Consider the following 17907-nt stretch of genomic DNA (forward strand, 5'->3'; position numbering starts at 1 on the left):
AGCAATTCTTCTCTCGGGCTCTTGGGCACACATGCACATGCGCCTGGCGTGAGTTTAAGCCACCGGGTCCGGGACTCGAACTGCAGTCGACTACATGGGAGTCCAGTGACATAGCCATTACACCAACTGCTGGTCCCATGCCCTAATATTTTTAATTGGCAAAATAAGGTTCATATGAACATCAGAAGTTCCTGAGATAAGACTATTTTCTCCCCCTTTTGCCATAGGGTCTGTGAGCTTGCCAGAGAGAGACAGAAAGAGACACTGAGAGGGAATGTGAGGAAACCACCCCCCCAGGGAGGATGGCCATGCTATAATCCCTTCCACTCCATTCTCCTCCTGGTATTTTGGGCATGCACCTATGCACACGCCCCGGCATGATTTTCAAGCCACCAGGTCTGCAACTGGAACCATGGTCAGCCATGTGGAAGTCCAGCACCTTAACTTTCACATCACCTGATAGTCCCTACTGAGAGGTATGCTAACTAAACCCCTAGGTTTTCCTCCTCATATCATCTTTTTTCTTCCATTTAATTACTTCATGGATCATTTGTTCCTTTCACCAGAATGTAGAGAAGAGATTAAGGAGTTATATAGCATTTAGTTAGAGTTATATAGGCTTTAGTTTATGATCATCTAATTCAACCAGTTGTGATGACTTTTCCAAGGTCTATTTGTAGCAAAATCAAGACTGGAACTTTGTCCTATTGCCTTGGCCCAAAGCACTTTGCTTTTTGTTTGTTTGTTTTGTTTGTTTTCTTCCATGAGAGAAAAGAATCCAAGAGAGAGACAAATACATACATCAGGGTCGTTATGCCACAATCCACCCCCAGTGTCAGGCATCCAGAGTTATGGGCACATGCATGTATTTGATGTCTCAGGGAGGTCTAAAGATGGGAATCCAATACCTTTCCCATGTGGGTCCATTTGCACCACCACTGTACCACTGCCTGGCCCTGGCTCTTTGCTCTTAACTTTCATTCACTCTACAATTCTTCATCCCTAACCTTGCCCACAATATTAGGATATTTGATACAGACAGTTTACAAAGTCAAAACATTAATGTGTCTACTGTCCAGTAATCACTATGTTTAACTGGGTTGTGTACTTCAAAATCTCAGTACAAGAATGAAGCACAATGTGTTGATGCGATGAATACTGTAAAAAGTATTGCCAATCAGTGTTTGATATAGACACTGCTAACTAGCTAGAGTTGGGTTAGCTATTTGGATTTCTCCCTACCTCTGTGAGTAGAAGAGGGATGTATATTCATTTAATGTAACCCAACATAAAGCTAATGTTTCCAGTGGTTATCAGTTCACTGAGGATAGAATCCTCTTGAAGTATTTTTTCCTCCGTTGAGTCTCTGATAGATGAGGTAGCTTCAAAAGCAGCAAGAGATTTGGTTGAAGCCTAGCTAGTCACAGAAAAAGCAAAGAAGCAGGAGTTACCTTGAAAAGTATTAAAAATGGCAAAAAGATACAAGAAAAAGATCCTCACAGGTCCCCAGGCAAAAAAGGCAAACCCCCAGGTGAGGCCGAGTAAAAATGTCAGGCTTATTGTGCCTTTGAGGTCATGCAGGATCAGCTTCCGCCGACTCTTTTGGCTTTGGGATTTCATGGAATTCAGTTGAGCAAAAACAATGCAGAACATGGAGAAATTCATGAGAAATATGAGGCAAAAATAAGCCACCACTGAGATGTAAAAGATAGAATCATCTTTAATCCAACAGCTGTAGGAAACAAAGAAGAGAAAACTATTGTGAGGTAAGTAAACATAAACTTCTAGTTTTTCAGATACTTTGAAAATCACCTAGTCCATTTTTTTTTTCCACCTAAAGACACCTAGACCTAGAGAGAGTTCACTCACCCTCACTGGAGACAGAATTGGGGCTTGAACCCCAGCCTCCTGAGCTCTAGCCCAGGGTTCTTTCCAACACCAAGTCAGAAATCCTAGAAGAAATTTCTGTCCTACATATGCAGAATCCTCTCAGTCTAATTCCCTAGGAGACTACTTTCTTTCTCAACAGCAGAAAAACAAATTATGTATTTTCTCTCAAAGTAGCTCTCTCCACCTTCCCCTACACCTTATACCTGAGCTTTTATTTGCAGAATGAATTCTACTTTGCATAATAAATATCACAGTAAAAGGACATGAGCAATGACTGGCTTTCCTGAATGCTATATCAAACAATGATGAGATTATCAGAGTTAATGAAAATGCAACAGAAAGAGGACAGCTCTAGATGTACTGCTTTAAAATATGATGTATTTGGACTACAAAAGGCAATACTGGTCACTGGATTGATTAGTGGCTCTACAGTCTTTATTAAAAGAGAAATATACAGTAAATGCCAGAATACGTCATTGAATAACATCACCAATTACTGGAGGCGTTGTCTTTGATATTTGAACACAGACAAGCTTGACTAATTTAACTGTGTCAACTTAGCTGAGACCTCTTTTCTAAAACAAGGAAAATCTCTTTTGGCCATGATGTCCATGCTGGCGTGGACACTTTCATGTATGAGTGAGTTTGTATGTTAGAAGGGTATAAAGAAAAGCATGTAATTTTCCTAATTGAATCTAATAACTTAGGGTTCACTGACTATCATTTTCAGCCTTAAAGGAGGCTACTATTTGGGTAATGGAGCATGCAAGAGAGTACCTATACTATTTTGATTGTTGGTAATGACAGTTACCTCAAGGGAGAGAAATTGGGTAGTTGGGGATTGGAGGTGGGACTTAACTTTTCATCCTTTACCCTTTTGTACATTTGAATTTTTATTTATGCTCATGAATTGCCTCTTTAAAACATAATTATTAAAAAAAAAAAAACAACCTTGGAACTTGCTGGTGTGGTGGTTAAGGGTGTTGCACTCCCACTTGGCCAACCATGGTTCAAGTCCTGGACCTGGCTTTCTTACTTTCTCTCTGTCCCTCACTGGTCAAATTAAAAATAAATAAATATATAAAGTTAAATAGAATAAACCTCTCTCTCTCTCTTTTTTTTTAAATAGCTCTTATAGCAGTCAGCCTCTTACTAACCAACTCACATATAAAGGACTCTTTTGGGGAAGAGTAAAGTTGATTTTGTTCTGAGTTTTCTTTTGCTTTTGATCTTTGAAGAAGAATCATTAGATAAACACTGGGGTCCTTTTAAATCACAAAAGAAGCAAGGAGAGCGAATAGCGGGGGAAGTGAGAAGGAAGGGTAGAGAAAAAAAGAGAGAAAGAAAAGATAACAAGGAATTTTAAATAAGGCACCTGCTACAAAGGGCAATATTATTTTGACCCTCTGGAAACTGTAATCTTAATATGAAAGATGGGAGTAGGACTTCCTACATTAGATTCTAGTGCAGTGGGAGAAGAAATCTATAATGGAAGAGAACTTGAGGGGCAATGATGAAGAGAATGGATATGGGTAAATAAAAACCAGTCAGAAGCGTGAAATGAGATTGTGCAATCTAAAGGATCACAGGGTAACTACATGCTTGTAAAGGAAGGTTCTAGAGAGCTGGCATGGAGTGAATTTCTACTCTCTTGTGGCCATGGTTGAGAAAACCAAAGAGATGGGCTGATACATCAAATGAAAAAAAAAAAGATAGGAAAAATAACACAAGTAGACTGAGCCACTTTACACTGGAAAGCTAAAATGAAAGCTGAAAAGTCTTCAGGGAAGACCTTTGTTGTTAACGGACAGAAAATGTTTTCCAGCTTGTCCCCATATTTCCTTATACTGGCCACTAGGTCTTCCCAGTGTTCTGTGAGTTTTGTAATCCTCATAGCTGGCATTTATGTAGCACTTACCATTGATTAGGCAACGTACTGTACACTCTAAAAACATGCCATTTTTAAAAGTTTATTTCATGAGGGGCTAGCAAGTGGCATGGTGGTTAAGAGCACTGGACTCCCACATGGCCAATCACAGTTCAAGTCCCAGACCTGGCAGCTTGCTTTTTCACTTTCTTTCTTTCTTACTCTCTCTCTCTCCCTCTCCAAATTAAAATAAATAAAAATGAATAAATAAAATGTCTAAAAAAGTACATTTCATGAGACAGAGAAAGAGACAGAGAGACATGGGGGTGCTGACATTGTAATCCACCTCCAGCCCCAGCCAGCACCAGATCATGGACATTCATGTGCCCAACAGGCTAAGGGAGGTCTCTGAACACAAACCTGGAACCCTACCATGTGGATCAGTCAGCCTTACAGAACACTGGGATTTACCACTGCATAATCCTCAGCCACAAATACCATTTTAGCAATGAGATCCCGTCATGTGATACAAAGTGGCTGAGTCTAGAAGATTAAAGGCTAAGCGAAGTAAGACTTTGAAAGACAAATACTCAATATCAGTCATCATAAGGGAGATGCAAATCAAAAATACAATGAGATGTCACCTAACCCAAGTCAGAATGGCTAAGATTAAAAAAAAAGAAGAACAAAAAAGGTAAGTGCTGGTGAGGCTGTGGTGAAAAGGGAACTCTCCTACACTGTTGGTGGGAATGTAAACTGGTTCAGCCGCTGTGGAGAACAATATGGAGGTTCCTCAAAGACCTACAAATAGAACTACCATATGATCCAGCAATGCCACTCCTGGGTACCTACCCAAAAAATAGGGGAATGCTCAGTCGGGAAAGCGCTTGCACATGTGTTTATTGCAGCATTATTCACAATCGCTAAGACATGGAACCAACTCAAATTTTCACAAACAGATGAGTGGATTGAAAAAGGGCAGCACATATACACTATGGACTACTACTCAGCCATAAAAAAATGAGACCTTGGCATTTGATAGAAAGTGGATGAATATGGAAGATTTACTGCTGAGGGAATGAAGCAAGCCAGACTATGAAGGAGAGACACTGTATGGCTCCACTTAATATAAACCCACTGTCTACACTCTATGGTGGAAACCGAAAGATTAGAGGATATAGAAGAGCATGGAAAATCGTTACGGATACTAAAGACAGTGTGGAAAGAGGGCGGGTAATGAAGGAGTGTGAGAGGAAAGCAATCAAGGAGAAAAATAGAGAAGCAAGACATATAAGGAACACAGAAATGGATGACTATTGATGATAATGTATATGATATCTTCGACTGGACTAGTGCGAAGTGTACTCATCATGAGTAAATTCATTTTACAAGCTGTAGTGATATATAGTGATTGAATATATAAAATAAATTAAAATAAAAAAGTTTTAAAAAGGTATAAAGGCATGGAGAACAACTGTGGATACTAGAGACAGTATGGGAAATGGGGGAGGGTGAGAGGGAAGACATCAAGGGGGAAAAAAAAAGAAGCAAAACATTTTAGGAACACAAAAATAGAAAAGTAGCTGTTGATGATAATATGTATGGTAATATCTTTGGCTGAACCAATATTCAGTATTCAGAATGGGAAAATTCATTTGGTGTATTATAATGATACACGGTGATTGAATGTAAAAAATAAATAAATAAAAAGACAAACACCCTATATCCCTGCTAAATAGATATCGAATGCACTCTATGGCAGAAATGGAGCGATCTGAAAAAGAGGTAAGGTAACTTGCCCAAGGTTACACAGAGCCTAGGTATCCATCCATTATATGGCCTTGGCTGTGTTTAGGGCAGAGAGGCTATGGCTAACTTCTTCCTGAAGTCAGTGTTAAGACCAAGTCTTAGGCTAGGAACAACCCACCAAACCCTGCTAGGCCAGAGCCCTGCCACCTGAGGAAGCAGAGATCCTGGTACTTACAAGGGAGTTGTTGTGCTCAGAGTTCCATACAGATCTTTTTTCACACTGAATATGATTGCCACCAGGACCGCTGGGATTCCTAGAGTGGGAAAGCAAGTCAAAGGCATCCATTAGGTAACAGGGGAGGAATCCTGACCAAGGACTGTGGCTGCTGATAGATTAAGAAAGTATTTTAAAAAGCCACAGATGTGCGGGCATCAAAATACCATTGTTTGCAAAATGTTTGTGAATTCTTCCAAGTTAAACATTTCTAGGAGTTCTCCAATCTGCTAAACTAAACAGCATGCCAATGGCTCCAATACAACGCCCACTGGTTATTAAAAATAGCTCAAGTGCCAAAAAATCAACTTGGCAATATAAGTATCTAGTTCATTGAATGCAAGTTCACATCAAGCATTTCATCCCTGATGATGGGTTGCCAATTTTTTTCTCCCTTTTAATCGTGCCCCTTGGTCCCCAGCATCTTTCTGTCTGGGTCACCTTGGAGGAAGGGCACCGGCAATCAGCTGCAGCCTTCAGTGCTGTTTTGACAGGGAAGCTGTTTCCACACTCGTTACTAGTTTGACATTCTGACTAGATCGACCAGTTAACAACCAGTCAATTCAGTCAAACTATAATAAAGCAATCAGTTCAGGCAAAATGGTCAAACGTGACATGAGTAAAGACACAGGGTTTAGAAATCCAATTTCATGTATATTTGCAAAACTTAAATGACTTCTTTATTTCTTCAATTGTATTTCTCCTAAGACAGGAGCACACACCTTCACCCATTTTAGAGCTTCTGTACGGTACTTTCCAAAGCTGTTACAAACCCCAGGGTGTTGAGCATCAGTGCCTAGAATGATGTAGTTTTTTTGTTTTGTTTTGTTTTGAATATCCTCTATAAAGGGAGGGATGGGGGAGACCGCACATTTAGGATGGAAATTGTGTGGCAGGCCCCCAGCTGTGTTTATACTTTGAGCATTAAAAAAATTATTCCAACTGGTTGTTTGTTGTTTTTAAAATGTGGACAGACCTACTGCTTTAGACAGGGATTTAAATAAAGAAATAAACCTTTCAACAGGTTGTTGTGGCATTAGGAAACCAGTGCTTCAGATGTAAAATAATGCTAATATTTATTTTTCTTATGTGGCAGGCCTCAAGCTGTGTTTATACTTTGAGCATTAAAAAAATTATTCCAACTGGTTGTTTGTTGTTTTTAAAATGTGGACAGACCTACTGCTTTAGACAGGGATTTAAATAAAGAAATAAACCTTTCAACAGGTTGTTGTGGCATTAGGAAACCAGTGCTTCAGATGTAAAATAATGCTAATATTTATTTTTCTTACAGCTGATTGCATTTGTCTAATATTTCAATGCTCTGAAACTCCCTGTAGCACAGTGGCTCATCAGGAACTCCCTGTGACCTTACGTGAATCCACATAGGCCATGGAGGCAAAGGCCTGGGCCACAGTTTATCTGAATTTGGGGGAAGCACCCTGTCTGTGGTCTTCTATGTACGCAAGAAGACAAGAGGCCCATGGGAGGTGCTCCAGTGTCATCTCCTATTCCCCTCCTTATCTCCTCTGAGAGGCCGTCAGAAGGCAGTTTCTCATCCCCTCCCAGGGTTCTGTGGATGTGTAGGGCTTTGTACCCTGGACCCTCAGAATACAGCTGTCAAACAGAAAATTGCACAGCTTCTGTTTACGATGACTCTTCAGCAACAGGGAATTCCACAACTCACATGGATATCATCTGTCCCCTTTCATTTGTGTGTCATTCTTTTCAGCATGAGGGACAAGCGCTTGGGAGCTGGCACTTCTAGCTACTCTTCCTTTTGCTGTCTATGTGAGAAGCTGAATCTAAGAGTACTCCTTGTACCCTTCTTTACTGGTTGAGTAGCTTAGGCCTTAGTCTTGGCTTTGCCTTGGTTCATGTGTGCATTTGATATTCCTCAAGGTTTTACTACCTCCAACTAACACGTCTTGGCCTTCCCTGCCTTTTCCTGTACCCCCGGCAAGTGTGTGTGGAATGAGAAGATCAAATAGACCAGAAACAAGCCCTGGATAATGCCAACATTTAGAGAAAAAGTGAAGGAGGAAGGATTAGAAAAGGCAGATAAGAAGGAATAATGAAGAGGGAGAAGGAAAGTTAGGAGCCAGTAAAATTTACTGCCCTTTCACAATTAGCTGGATTTGGCTTATGAAGATGAAGGACACCAGGGACAAAGAGGTATGTATTGACTGCTTTTGGCTTTGTGTTTCTGATGGATTCTTTTTTTTTTTTTTTTTAGATTATACTTTGTTTACTGTTAGGTTGTTGGAAAAGTCATGACATATTTTTTTCTATGTAGAACTGCATCCTGGCTTTTCCAACCACCCAGTATTTGCTGGTCTCTGCTCCCCACATTAGCATTCATAACAGCACTGACAGTGTAGCCAATGAAACCATGTACCATGTTAATCAATGCACTAAAAGGATGAGTGGCTAATTAGGAAGCTATTGTCCTCACAAAAGCAATGGAAGATAAAATCTCTCTTATTATGTATCTTATGTACCCCACTTAATATATACCTCCTATGCAGCCAATATGTTTTACGATTGCATAATCTGTTTTTGTCGTTTTTCAGAGAGAGATTTTTGCTATAGGATGCATACACTGCTCACCAAAGAAATAGAGAAAAAGAGACAGAAAGTGAGAAATCACCCTCCCAGGGGGCTTGACCACATTTCAATCCCTTCTCCTCCATTCTTCTCTCAGGATTTTGAGCACACACACACACACACACACACACACACACACACACACACACACCTGGCATGAGTTATAAGTCACTGGGTCCAGGACTCAAACTGTGGTCAACTACATGGGAGTCCAGTGACATAACCATTATGCCATCAGTTGGTCCCACATAATCTATCTTGGATACACAAGGGCGTAGGGGAAAGGAGTGACCTGACCATGTCAGTTAGAAATACAGGAAAGCAAATCAATGAAATTGGATCTATCTTAGGAAATATGCATGCTGAGTTCCATCCCAGGGCAGCAGTGATAGGCAGTTGTGAGGTGTGGTGAGTCAGATCATGGCTGATTGGGAACTCTTCCACCCATTTCCCATTTTTTCCCTTTCTTTAAACAATATGACAATATCATAGAGGCTAAAAGTCTAAACTATGAAGACAGATATCCTTGTTCAAATCCAAGTTCCATCACTAACTGTGTGCGTTTTGGCAAATTGCCTACTCTCTCTGTGCCTTAGTGCCCCTGTCTATTAAAAGGAAATAATGATGAAATCTACTCTACAGATGAATAATTCCATTTATTAAGTAAAAATAACTATAGAACCTATCCTATACATATATCATGAAGATTTAAAGAGTATTAAAACACTTAGCATAGCATCTGACAAGTATAAGTGCTACCTGAGTATTACCTGTTATATCAGTAAGTGTTTGGTACCACTGGAACATCTAATAAGAAAGGAATAATATCTGAAAGGTTCAGAGCCAGCAGGCTGCATAGTGGTTAAGGTGCTAGACTCCCATATGGTTGATCACAGATCGAGTCCCAAACCTTGAGGCTTGAAAATTACACTAGGCACATGTACATGTGTGCCCAAAATCCCAGGAAGAGAATGGAGGAAAAGGGATCGTGGCATGGCTATTCCCCCTGAGACGGGTGTGTGTGTGTGTGTGTGTGTGTGTGTGTGTGCGTGTGTGATTTCTTATTTTCTTTCTTGCTGTATTTCTCTGTCTCTCTTCTTTCCAGAAAGCACACACACCCTGTGGCAAAAACCTTTAAAAAATCTGACAGATTCACTACTATGGAACTAGCATTTAGCACAACACACAATCAAGTACACAATAAATATCTGTGCACCAGCTCCCTGCCAGAAAGGCTAAAAGTTATACCTAAAGAGCAATACAAGCAGAAAAAGATATGCACACCAGCACGGCCATCCTTAATTCCTTACCTAGGATATTAACAGAATTGGCCCCAAGTAATTTGTCAAAAGGAGCTACAATTAAAAAGACAGACAAACTTCAAACAGAGACATCCAGAACAATAGCAGATATACTTACCCCAACCAACCAGACAAAACTTAAGGATGTAGTTTGGAATATATATATTGAAGACTTTGACCAGAGCAAAATACATATGGACTGCCTCCAGGCCCATCCAAGTCAAAGAAACGAGCAGGAAGTAATGAAGTGCCACTGCGGCAACGATACAAAATCCCACTTTCTGAGATGATGACAACCAGGAATTGGCCAGAAACACCAGGTTTAGCATCAGTAGTGCTGTGCATAGGTTGATCAGGATTTTGGAAGGGTAATCCTTTCGAAGTTTGCTAAAAGAAAAAAGTGTTAAATTATGTAGGGTCTCTTTTTTAATGAAACATTGCCATATCTTACCTGTATAAAAAGTGAAACGATAAAAACTCCCTAGTAAATTTGAATTATTCATTTTACTTTACATGTAGTGAATTTTAGAGTATCCTGAATATGTTAACCTTCACTAACAGGAATAGTAATAGCCACTCTCAACTAGGCAGTCCCTTTTTTTTTTTTTTTTTCTATTTTAGAAAGAAGAAAGGAAGGACTTTCCTGGATACTACAATTCCATCGTCACTGATTTGGCAGGCTAGATCGACATACTACCAGTAAGCAAGATGATTATGGGAACTCTTTTGACTTACTTGCGCATTCCAAAGATCTCAGTATTTGGCATCATTGAAATATGGCCTTGGGGTTAAGGGTACTAGACTCCCACATGACCGACCATGGTTCGAGTCCCAGACCTGGTGGCTTGCTTTCTCACTTCTCTCTTTTCTCTCTCTCTCTCTCCCTCATCAAACTTAAATAAATAAATAAATAAAGTTAAATAAAATAATTCTTTTTAAAAAAAGGAATATGGCTTTAGGTTTCACTAAGTGAACACAATCTTACTTTGTGGAACTGACTCAGTATTTTCCAAACTAAGAAAAAACATATTTTCCCCTTCCATTCTTTTACATTTCTATTACATATTCATTGACTTAAATTTTGCAACTTTTGATTTGTGGAAATGTTTTGTTTTTAACTGAGGTAAATTGTAAAGTGCACATAGCTTAAGAGTGAAGCACAATGAAACTTTATATATGTATACACCTGCTGAAACACCACTCAGACCAAGAGGTAAAACATTTTCGACAGTCCCTCAATTTCTCCTATTCTGTACCCCCAACCAGAGGTAACCTATGTTCTAACTTCTATCCTCATAGATTTAGTTTTGTCTCTACATGGAACTTCATATAAATGGAATCATACAGTATATTCTCTTCTTTTTCTGGCTTTTTGTGCTCCCTCTTTATGACATTTAGGTACGTTGTACTGTATAGAAGTAGTTCCTTCTTTTTTACTTTTGTGTGGCATTTCATTTGTTGAATCTAGCACAATTTATTTATCCATTCAACTGTTTTGTTTGTATTTTTTGTCTAACTTGGGGCTACTGTGGCGGAAGTTGCTTTGAATATTCTTGTATGTATCTTTTGGGGGACACATGCACTCATTTCTCTTCAGTATATATCTAAGAGGGAAATTTCTGGGCCAACAGCTAGTTGTATTGCTCTTTAGTAGATACCAATGAAGAATTTTCTAAAGTGTCTGTGCTATTTTACATTCTTACCAGCAATATGTTAGAGCTTCAGTTGGTCCACATTCTTGTTCATACCTGCTATAGTCAGTATTTTTCATTTTAGCCAGTCTGACAGGTGCATAGAAGTATGCGCTCCTCACTTAATGTCCTTCCTGCTTGACAGCCACTCAGACTTATGACCAGTTCTACAGTGCGCGGAATCCCCTCTCAGTCTTTGTCTTGGTCCAGCAGTTGGAACCAGTCATAATTACGTAAGATTATGTGTTTTGTTTATAAATTTGTAGTTTAGTATGTACCCACAGTAGTACCCAGAACACATAAAAACAATTATGCCAGATTTATATTACTGTTGTAGTGTGTCTTGTCACTTTCTTGCACTTATCTAATGTATGCTTTTTGTATGGAGAAAATTACATATTCTAGTGTGATGTCATGTGATATCTATTGAAAAATACTTACGCTATGGTGCCACAACAGGCCACAAGACATCACCTTTAAGCTCCTCATTTGTGAAACAATTTGCTCAACACCTATCTAGTTAGAAGAAGGTAGCTTGCTCATGAAGTGAGGAGTGCCTGCAATTGTGGTTTTAATTAGCATTTCTTTGATGAGTAATGCTATTGAGGAACCTTGTTGTGTGCTTATTGCCCATTTGGGTAAAGCTTAGGGTTGGATGTGGATCTCTTCTGTTGTGAAGTGCCTGTTCAAGTCTTTTGCCCATTTTAAAATTGTTATCTGTCTTTTGCTTTCTGCTTTGTAGGCATTCTTTATATCTGAAGAATCTTCCAAAAATGTCATGGAAAATGTGTATTATTAAAAAATTATGCATGGATTTAAAAACTTTTTGCACCAAAATAAATTCATACTTCAATTTAATTTTTCACAACTATGTGAGAGTCCAGCAATGTAACCATTATGCCATCTGCTGGTCCCTTTCAATAAATTTTTTCAAGTCCCCTCACATTCAGCATGAGTCCTTTGCCACACTTAAATTCAGAATACCTTCTAATCTGTAGTTTGCCTTTTCATTACTTTGTATTTTGATGAAAGAAGTTCTTAATTCGTGTTTTGTTTTTGTTTTTGCCATAGAACATGTGCACTCAACGGAGAAAGAGAAAGAGAAGAAAGAAAGAGAAAAAGAGAAAGAGAAAAAGAGAAAGAGACAGAGGGAAAGTGAGAAATCACATCCCCCCAGGAGGGAGATAGCCATGCCACAATCTTTTATCCTTCATTGTCCTCTCAGGATTTGGTACATGCATGCACATATGCCCTGCATGATTTTCAAGCCACTGGGTCTGGGACTCAAAAAGCAAAGTTGGCTGTGTGATCTAATGCCTTCAACTCCATGCCATCTGCTGGGTCAAAGTTCTTAATTTTAGGGAAGCCCACTTTATCAACTTTTTCTTTATAGTTTGTCTTTATGTATCCTGGAAGAAAAAAATTTCATATTCCAGCCCTCTTGCTCTTTTAAAAATGAAATTAAAAGAATTTCTAGAAGATCTTTGGTTGTTTTTTTTTTTTTAATCTGCCCAGTTCATAAGCTAATGGATCTGACTTATTATGATTTGTTCATGAAATTAACAAGCATAAGGTAACAACTGTACCCATCAAATGAAATTAAACAAAGCAAGGCCATATCAACTTACTGAAAAGCTAAGTATGTCACCATTGCAATTCCTAGGAAAACAGAGGAGATTCCACATCCAGTGTATGTGATAACCACTAATATCTGTTCATTCACTGCATCCACTGTAGATCTGGATAAATCCTAAGAAATGCAATATGTTATATTTTATACATTCATCAGAGCAAGTTTACAGCAAAATGCTTCCAGTGCTCATTACAGGAGGTTCCCAAGATATATAAAGTCTCTGCTATAACTCTTACAAAACCGGATTATGTGGATGGATATAGGATAAGACCATATATTGTTTATTGAGCATGCCCGGTGCAACTTACTGTGTACAGGGCATGGAGAGCCATCGACAGCATTGGAAGAACATTTGGTCCTTGGTTTCATTGTCATTAACATGTTCCACACTTAAAATATAACCAAGCTAATAGATGGGAATTTAGGATGCAGAGTGAATCATTATCTGAACTGAGCGTCCCAAAACACTACACAGAAGATCAAAAAAAATATTCCTTTTCCTTAGACCTTAAATAACTTTTAGAAAATTAAGAGACAAAACGGACCTTAGAGATTATATACCTTTATGATTTCTTAATCTGAGGACCATAAAATGCCTGAAATGTCACACAAAATTATTTAAATATATGTGTGCACTGGTCTGAGAAGAGGTCCATAGCTTTTATCAGATGGCTATAAAGACTCATGACTCAACAGGTTAACTGGTGAGTGGGTCTACTCTGGTGGTTCACAGTTGGGAGCAGTTTCGCCTCTCTCCCAGGAACATTTGTCAGTGTCTGGAGAAGTTTTGGGTTGTCACAATTGGGGAAGGTGCTACTGGTATCTAATGGGTAGAGACCAGGGATACTGTTAACCATCTTACAATGCACAGAATGGCTCCCCATGACAAAGAATTATTTGTCCAGAATATCAGTAGTGCCTAAGTTAAGAAACCCTGGTCTATTCCATACTTCAGAAGTAAAACTGAAAGCCCAGACAACTTAAATGACCTGATCAAGATTACATAGCCAGTTACTGACAGACCTGGAACAGGAAACTTGGTCTTTTTGACTCTCACTATAATGTTCTAGCCAATTTGGAGGGAGCTAAACAAAATTTTTACAACTCAACAAGTAATAGTTGATCACCTTTAATTTGGTGAATAGATAGATTTTTTTTTAATATGTAAAACAGACTCTCAGCCCTCAAAGAACTTACTACTGGTCGGAAAAACAACTCACACATGACATTTTCAGATAACAGTATATAATAAAGTAACTTAAGAGAACTATAAGTATTTGAGTGTGGATACACATGAAGTGACACATTTGAAAGCCATTTGGAAGAAAAACCAGCAAGTCCCAATGTTAAAAGAGAATCATAGAAAGTGTGGGACCAGCAGATGGCGTAATGGTTATGTCGCTAAATGCCAACATAGTCGACCTCAGTTCAAGTCCTAGACCTGGCGACCTAAAACTCATGCTGGGTGCATGTGCGTGCATGTGTGTGCCCAAAATCCCAAGAGGAGAGTGGAGGGGAAAGGATTGTGGTGTGGCCATTCCCCAGTGATTTCTCACTTCCTCTCTCTCTGTCTCTCTGACAAGCTCATGCATGCTATAGCAAAAATCTCTCTTTCACCAAAAAAAAAAAAAAAGAAAGAAAGAAAGAAGAAAGAAAGAAAAGAAAAGAAACTGAATGAACTAGAAGAGTTCAAGATGTTACTGAGGTTTTAAATCTGGTTATACAAATTGATCAATTCTTGTTAGTTAAAGTACAGCAAATGTTTTATTTTATTTTTATTTTTTATTTTATTTACACATGTTCCCAGAGAGGGGGAGTAAGAAAGTGAGAAAGTGAGAAAGCAAGCTACCAGGTCCAGAACTCAAACCACTGTTGCCTATGTGGGAGTCAAGCACCCCAACCACCACACCATACATTTCCCATATACTGTAATTTGGCAATAACTATAAAAATTCAAAATTTCTATGTATCTCCCCTTTAACCCAGTAATTCTACTTCTGCCAATTTATCCTATAGAAAAATTAACATGAGGGTTCGAGGGTTCAAAGAGAAATGAATAAGAATGTGTATTACAGCAATATTTATAATGGCAAAAACAGTAGCAGCTATATTGTCCACCTAGCAAGGATTAAATTCATTGTGCAAAATCCACACAATGGTATACTACATGGGTATTTAAAAATTGAAGTACAGTAGATAGATACATATTTGCCTGAAAGTTGTCCAAAATATACTGTTAAGTGAAAAAAGTGAGTGGTATATGATTATATCTTTACCTGGACTAATATACAGTTTTTCATGCTGGGGATATTTATTTTGCATGCCGTAATGATATACAGTGATTGAATGGACAAAAAATAAAAGCAACACTCTATGTAAAAAAAAAAAAGGAAAAAAAAACAAGTGGTAAAAACAGTATGAATAATTTCATCCCATTTTTATAAAACAAAAGCATATACTAATATACACACAGGAAAATAATCTAAATGAATATACATGACAGACAGTGTTGTGACTTATTGGGAGGAGGATTAGAGGAAACTTTTCAGCACTGTTTGAAATTGAGGATTGGGTATTAATTTGATAGAGAAATAAGTAAATAAATATCTGTTTCAATCTGCTCTACTTTACATGAAAAAAGTAACAAAGTCGGGGGGATATTTTTTTACTTGCTTACCATTTTCCTATAACTTAGTTCACACATATGAGAAGGCTTCAAAAAACTCATGGAAAAATGAAATTAAAGTACAAGTTTATTTGGTACAAACAAAAAGGAATCCATATAGAATTATTCATAAAATTCATTTTCCATGCATTTTTTGAAGACTATATGTTATTCATCTGTAATACAGCAAAAGTTATCAAATTTTATTAAGGAATGATTAAGGAAAAAACTCACCATTAAGACTCCAAAATGAGTGAGGTGGTCACACTGACAGATTGTGTAATTTACGTTTGTTTCCTTTACTTTACAGCCTGATAAATTCCATCCACCTAGTCCATCTGCATGAGACAGAAGGGAATTTCAAAGCAATTTTGTTTTTCTCAAAAATGTTTCACTTTTCATTATATGCACCATCCAAATGGGTGTTATAATTAACATTGTTTGTTAAGACAGCAAGATAGAGGTATAATTGAACATTGAAATTAAATTAAGACTAATAGGCTAAATTGACTTTGGGAAGACTTCATAAATGGCTTCAGTTCAATGACTGTCACTTTCCTCTTCTTGTACCATACCTCTACAGAGTAGAACAGACTCTAATCATGGACAGTAGTCCTATCACCAAGCTGACAAAATAAGGATGTTTTTAAAATAGACAATAAACAGGAAATGGGCAGATCTAGAACTACTTGAAGGATGGACCTGTGGAACACAGGATGACTCTTGAGCCCACGTGGAGGGACTGGAATAGACATTTGAAACAACCAGTTCAATCCAGAATTTAAATTATCTCAAGTGCTTTGCTCATCAGCCAACTCATGATCTTGGAACTCCTCAGGGCCTTGGACCTACTTGACACCTGCCTCGTTTCTCCTGAGCATACCCAAGGTTCTAGAACTAACCCTCATACCTCCATACTCTGTAGACCTTAGATACTAGACTAGACTTTGAGTAGAACCTCCAGAGAGTCACTAGACAAAAGGAATTATCCCAGGTCAGGCAGCTAAGCGTGGTGAAAATTTGTCCATTTGGGATAATCATATAGATTCCAAAGGTCCATGGGGCAGAGAGACTGGGGCAAAAGTAACCTGGCAGAAGCCCAGCAATCAATTTATTGAGGCTGTGAGGGACAAAGCTCATTCTTTACAGGATTCCTATCCTGACAGACCTGGAGGAAACCAGGAAAGGACAGAGTTATTTTTGTTTGACAGAAAGGAGTAATATTATTACACTCCAAGGAATTAAACAGAAAGAGAGTTTCTCTCTTCTTCCAGAATTCTGAAGATACTGAAAAAGGGTAAATTCTCAGGCAGAACTTCTATAAGTATAAGGACTCCTCACACAGCCATCCCTGGCATTCATGGGGAAATCGATTCTGTATGGGAATTCTCTGAGACTTGGTGATATCCCTGGAGATTCCAGTGGAAATGGCAAGCTTAAGAGGAACCCACTCAGCAATAACCATCCCCAGTTCCTCTCTTACTGTCCCCAAAGACTCATACTTACCCAACCAGAAAAGACCCTTAGAGAGACACCAAGAAGGCTCATCTCCTCAACAAAAAGGCAAAAATATTGGGGCCCAAAGAGAGTAAATGGCATACTCAAGGTGTCACAGTCTGTCTAAAAGAGGTGAGAAGGGAAAAGGGGAAGGAGATAGCAGACGTTGCAAATCTTTGTGGGGATACATAAATAAACAGCCAAGTGATGGTTACTGATTTTCTTCAAACAACTCAAGATTACTCTGCCCTGGACCTCCCAAATTTTTTCCTTCCAACTTTGCTTACCCCTAAGTTGTATTGTTTTTCTTATTCCCCAAATATGGAAATGAAGCTTTCCATCATAAAGAAAGCTTCTCTTAATTCCTATTCCCTAACTTGACATAAAATCATAGCCTGTACCTTGGTCATTCATAGTACTCTGTATTGTCTGATAAGACAGCAGCTTTAGGGATCAGTAGATGGTGTAATGGTTACATTGCTGGACTCTCACGTAGTCAACTGTAGTTCGAGTCCTGCACCCGGCAGCTTAAAACTCATACCAGGCACATGTCTATGCAAGCCCAAGATCCCAAGAGAGAATGGAGAAGGAGATTGCAGCGTGGCCATCCCCCTGGGGGATGATTTCTCGCTTTCTGTCTCTCTGCCTCTCTCTAGTGAGTGCAGGCACCCTATAGCAAAAATCTCTCCTAAAAAAAAAAAAAAAAAAAAAAAAAAAAAACACCTCTAACAAATAT

At 38.7% G+C, this 17907-nt stretch overlaps 1 protein-coding gene across 1 annotated transcript in view; it reads right to left on the reverse strand.

Annotated features, from left to right (window-relative positions):
• The window catches only part of ADGRG4 (adhesion G protein-coupled receptor G4), a 119534-nt gene that overhangs the window by 9278 nt on the left and 92349 nt on the right, over positions 1 to 17907 (reverse strand). Inside the window, 5 exon segments of the mRNA XM_006160723.1 lie at positions 1452 to 1732; positions 5742 to 5820; positions 9804 to 10072; positions 13005 to 13126; positions 15909 to 16012. Of these exon segments, the coding sequence (XP_006160785.1) occupies positions 1452 to 1732; positions 5742 to 5820; positions 9804 to 10072; positions 13005 to 13126; positions 15909 to 16012 (855 nt within the window).

This window comes from Tupaia chinensis, unplaced genomic scaffold (assembly GCF_000334495.1).
Source record: "Tupaia chinensis unplaced genomic scaffold, TupChi_1.0 Scaffold000706_1, whole genome shotgun sequence".
In the NCBI taxonomy this organism is placed as follows: domain Eukaryota; kingdom Metazoa; phylum Chordata; class Mammalia; order Scandentia; family Tupaiidae; genus Tupaia; species Tupaia belangeri.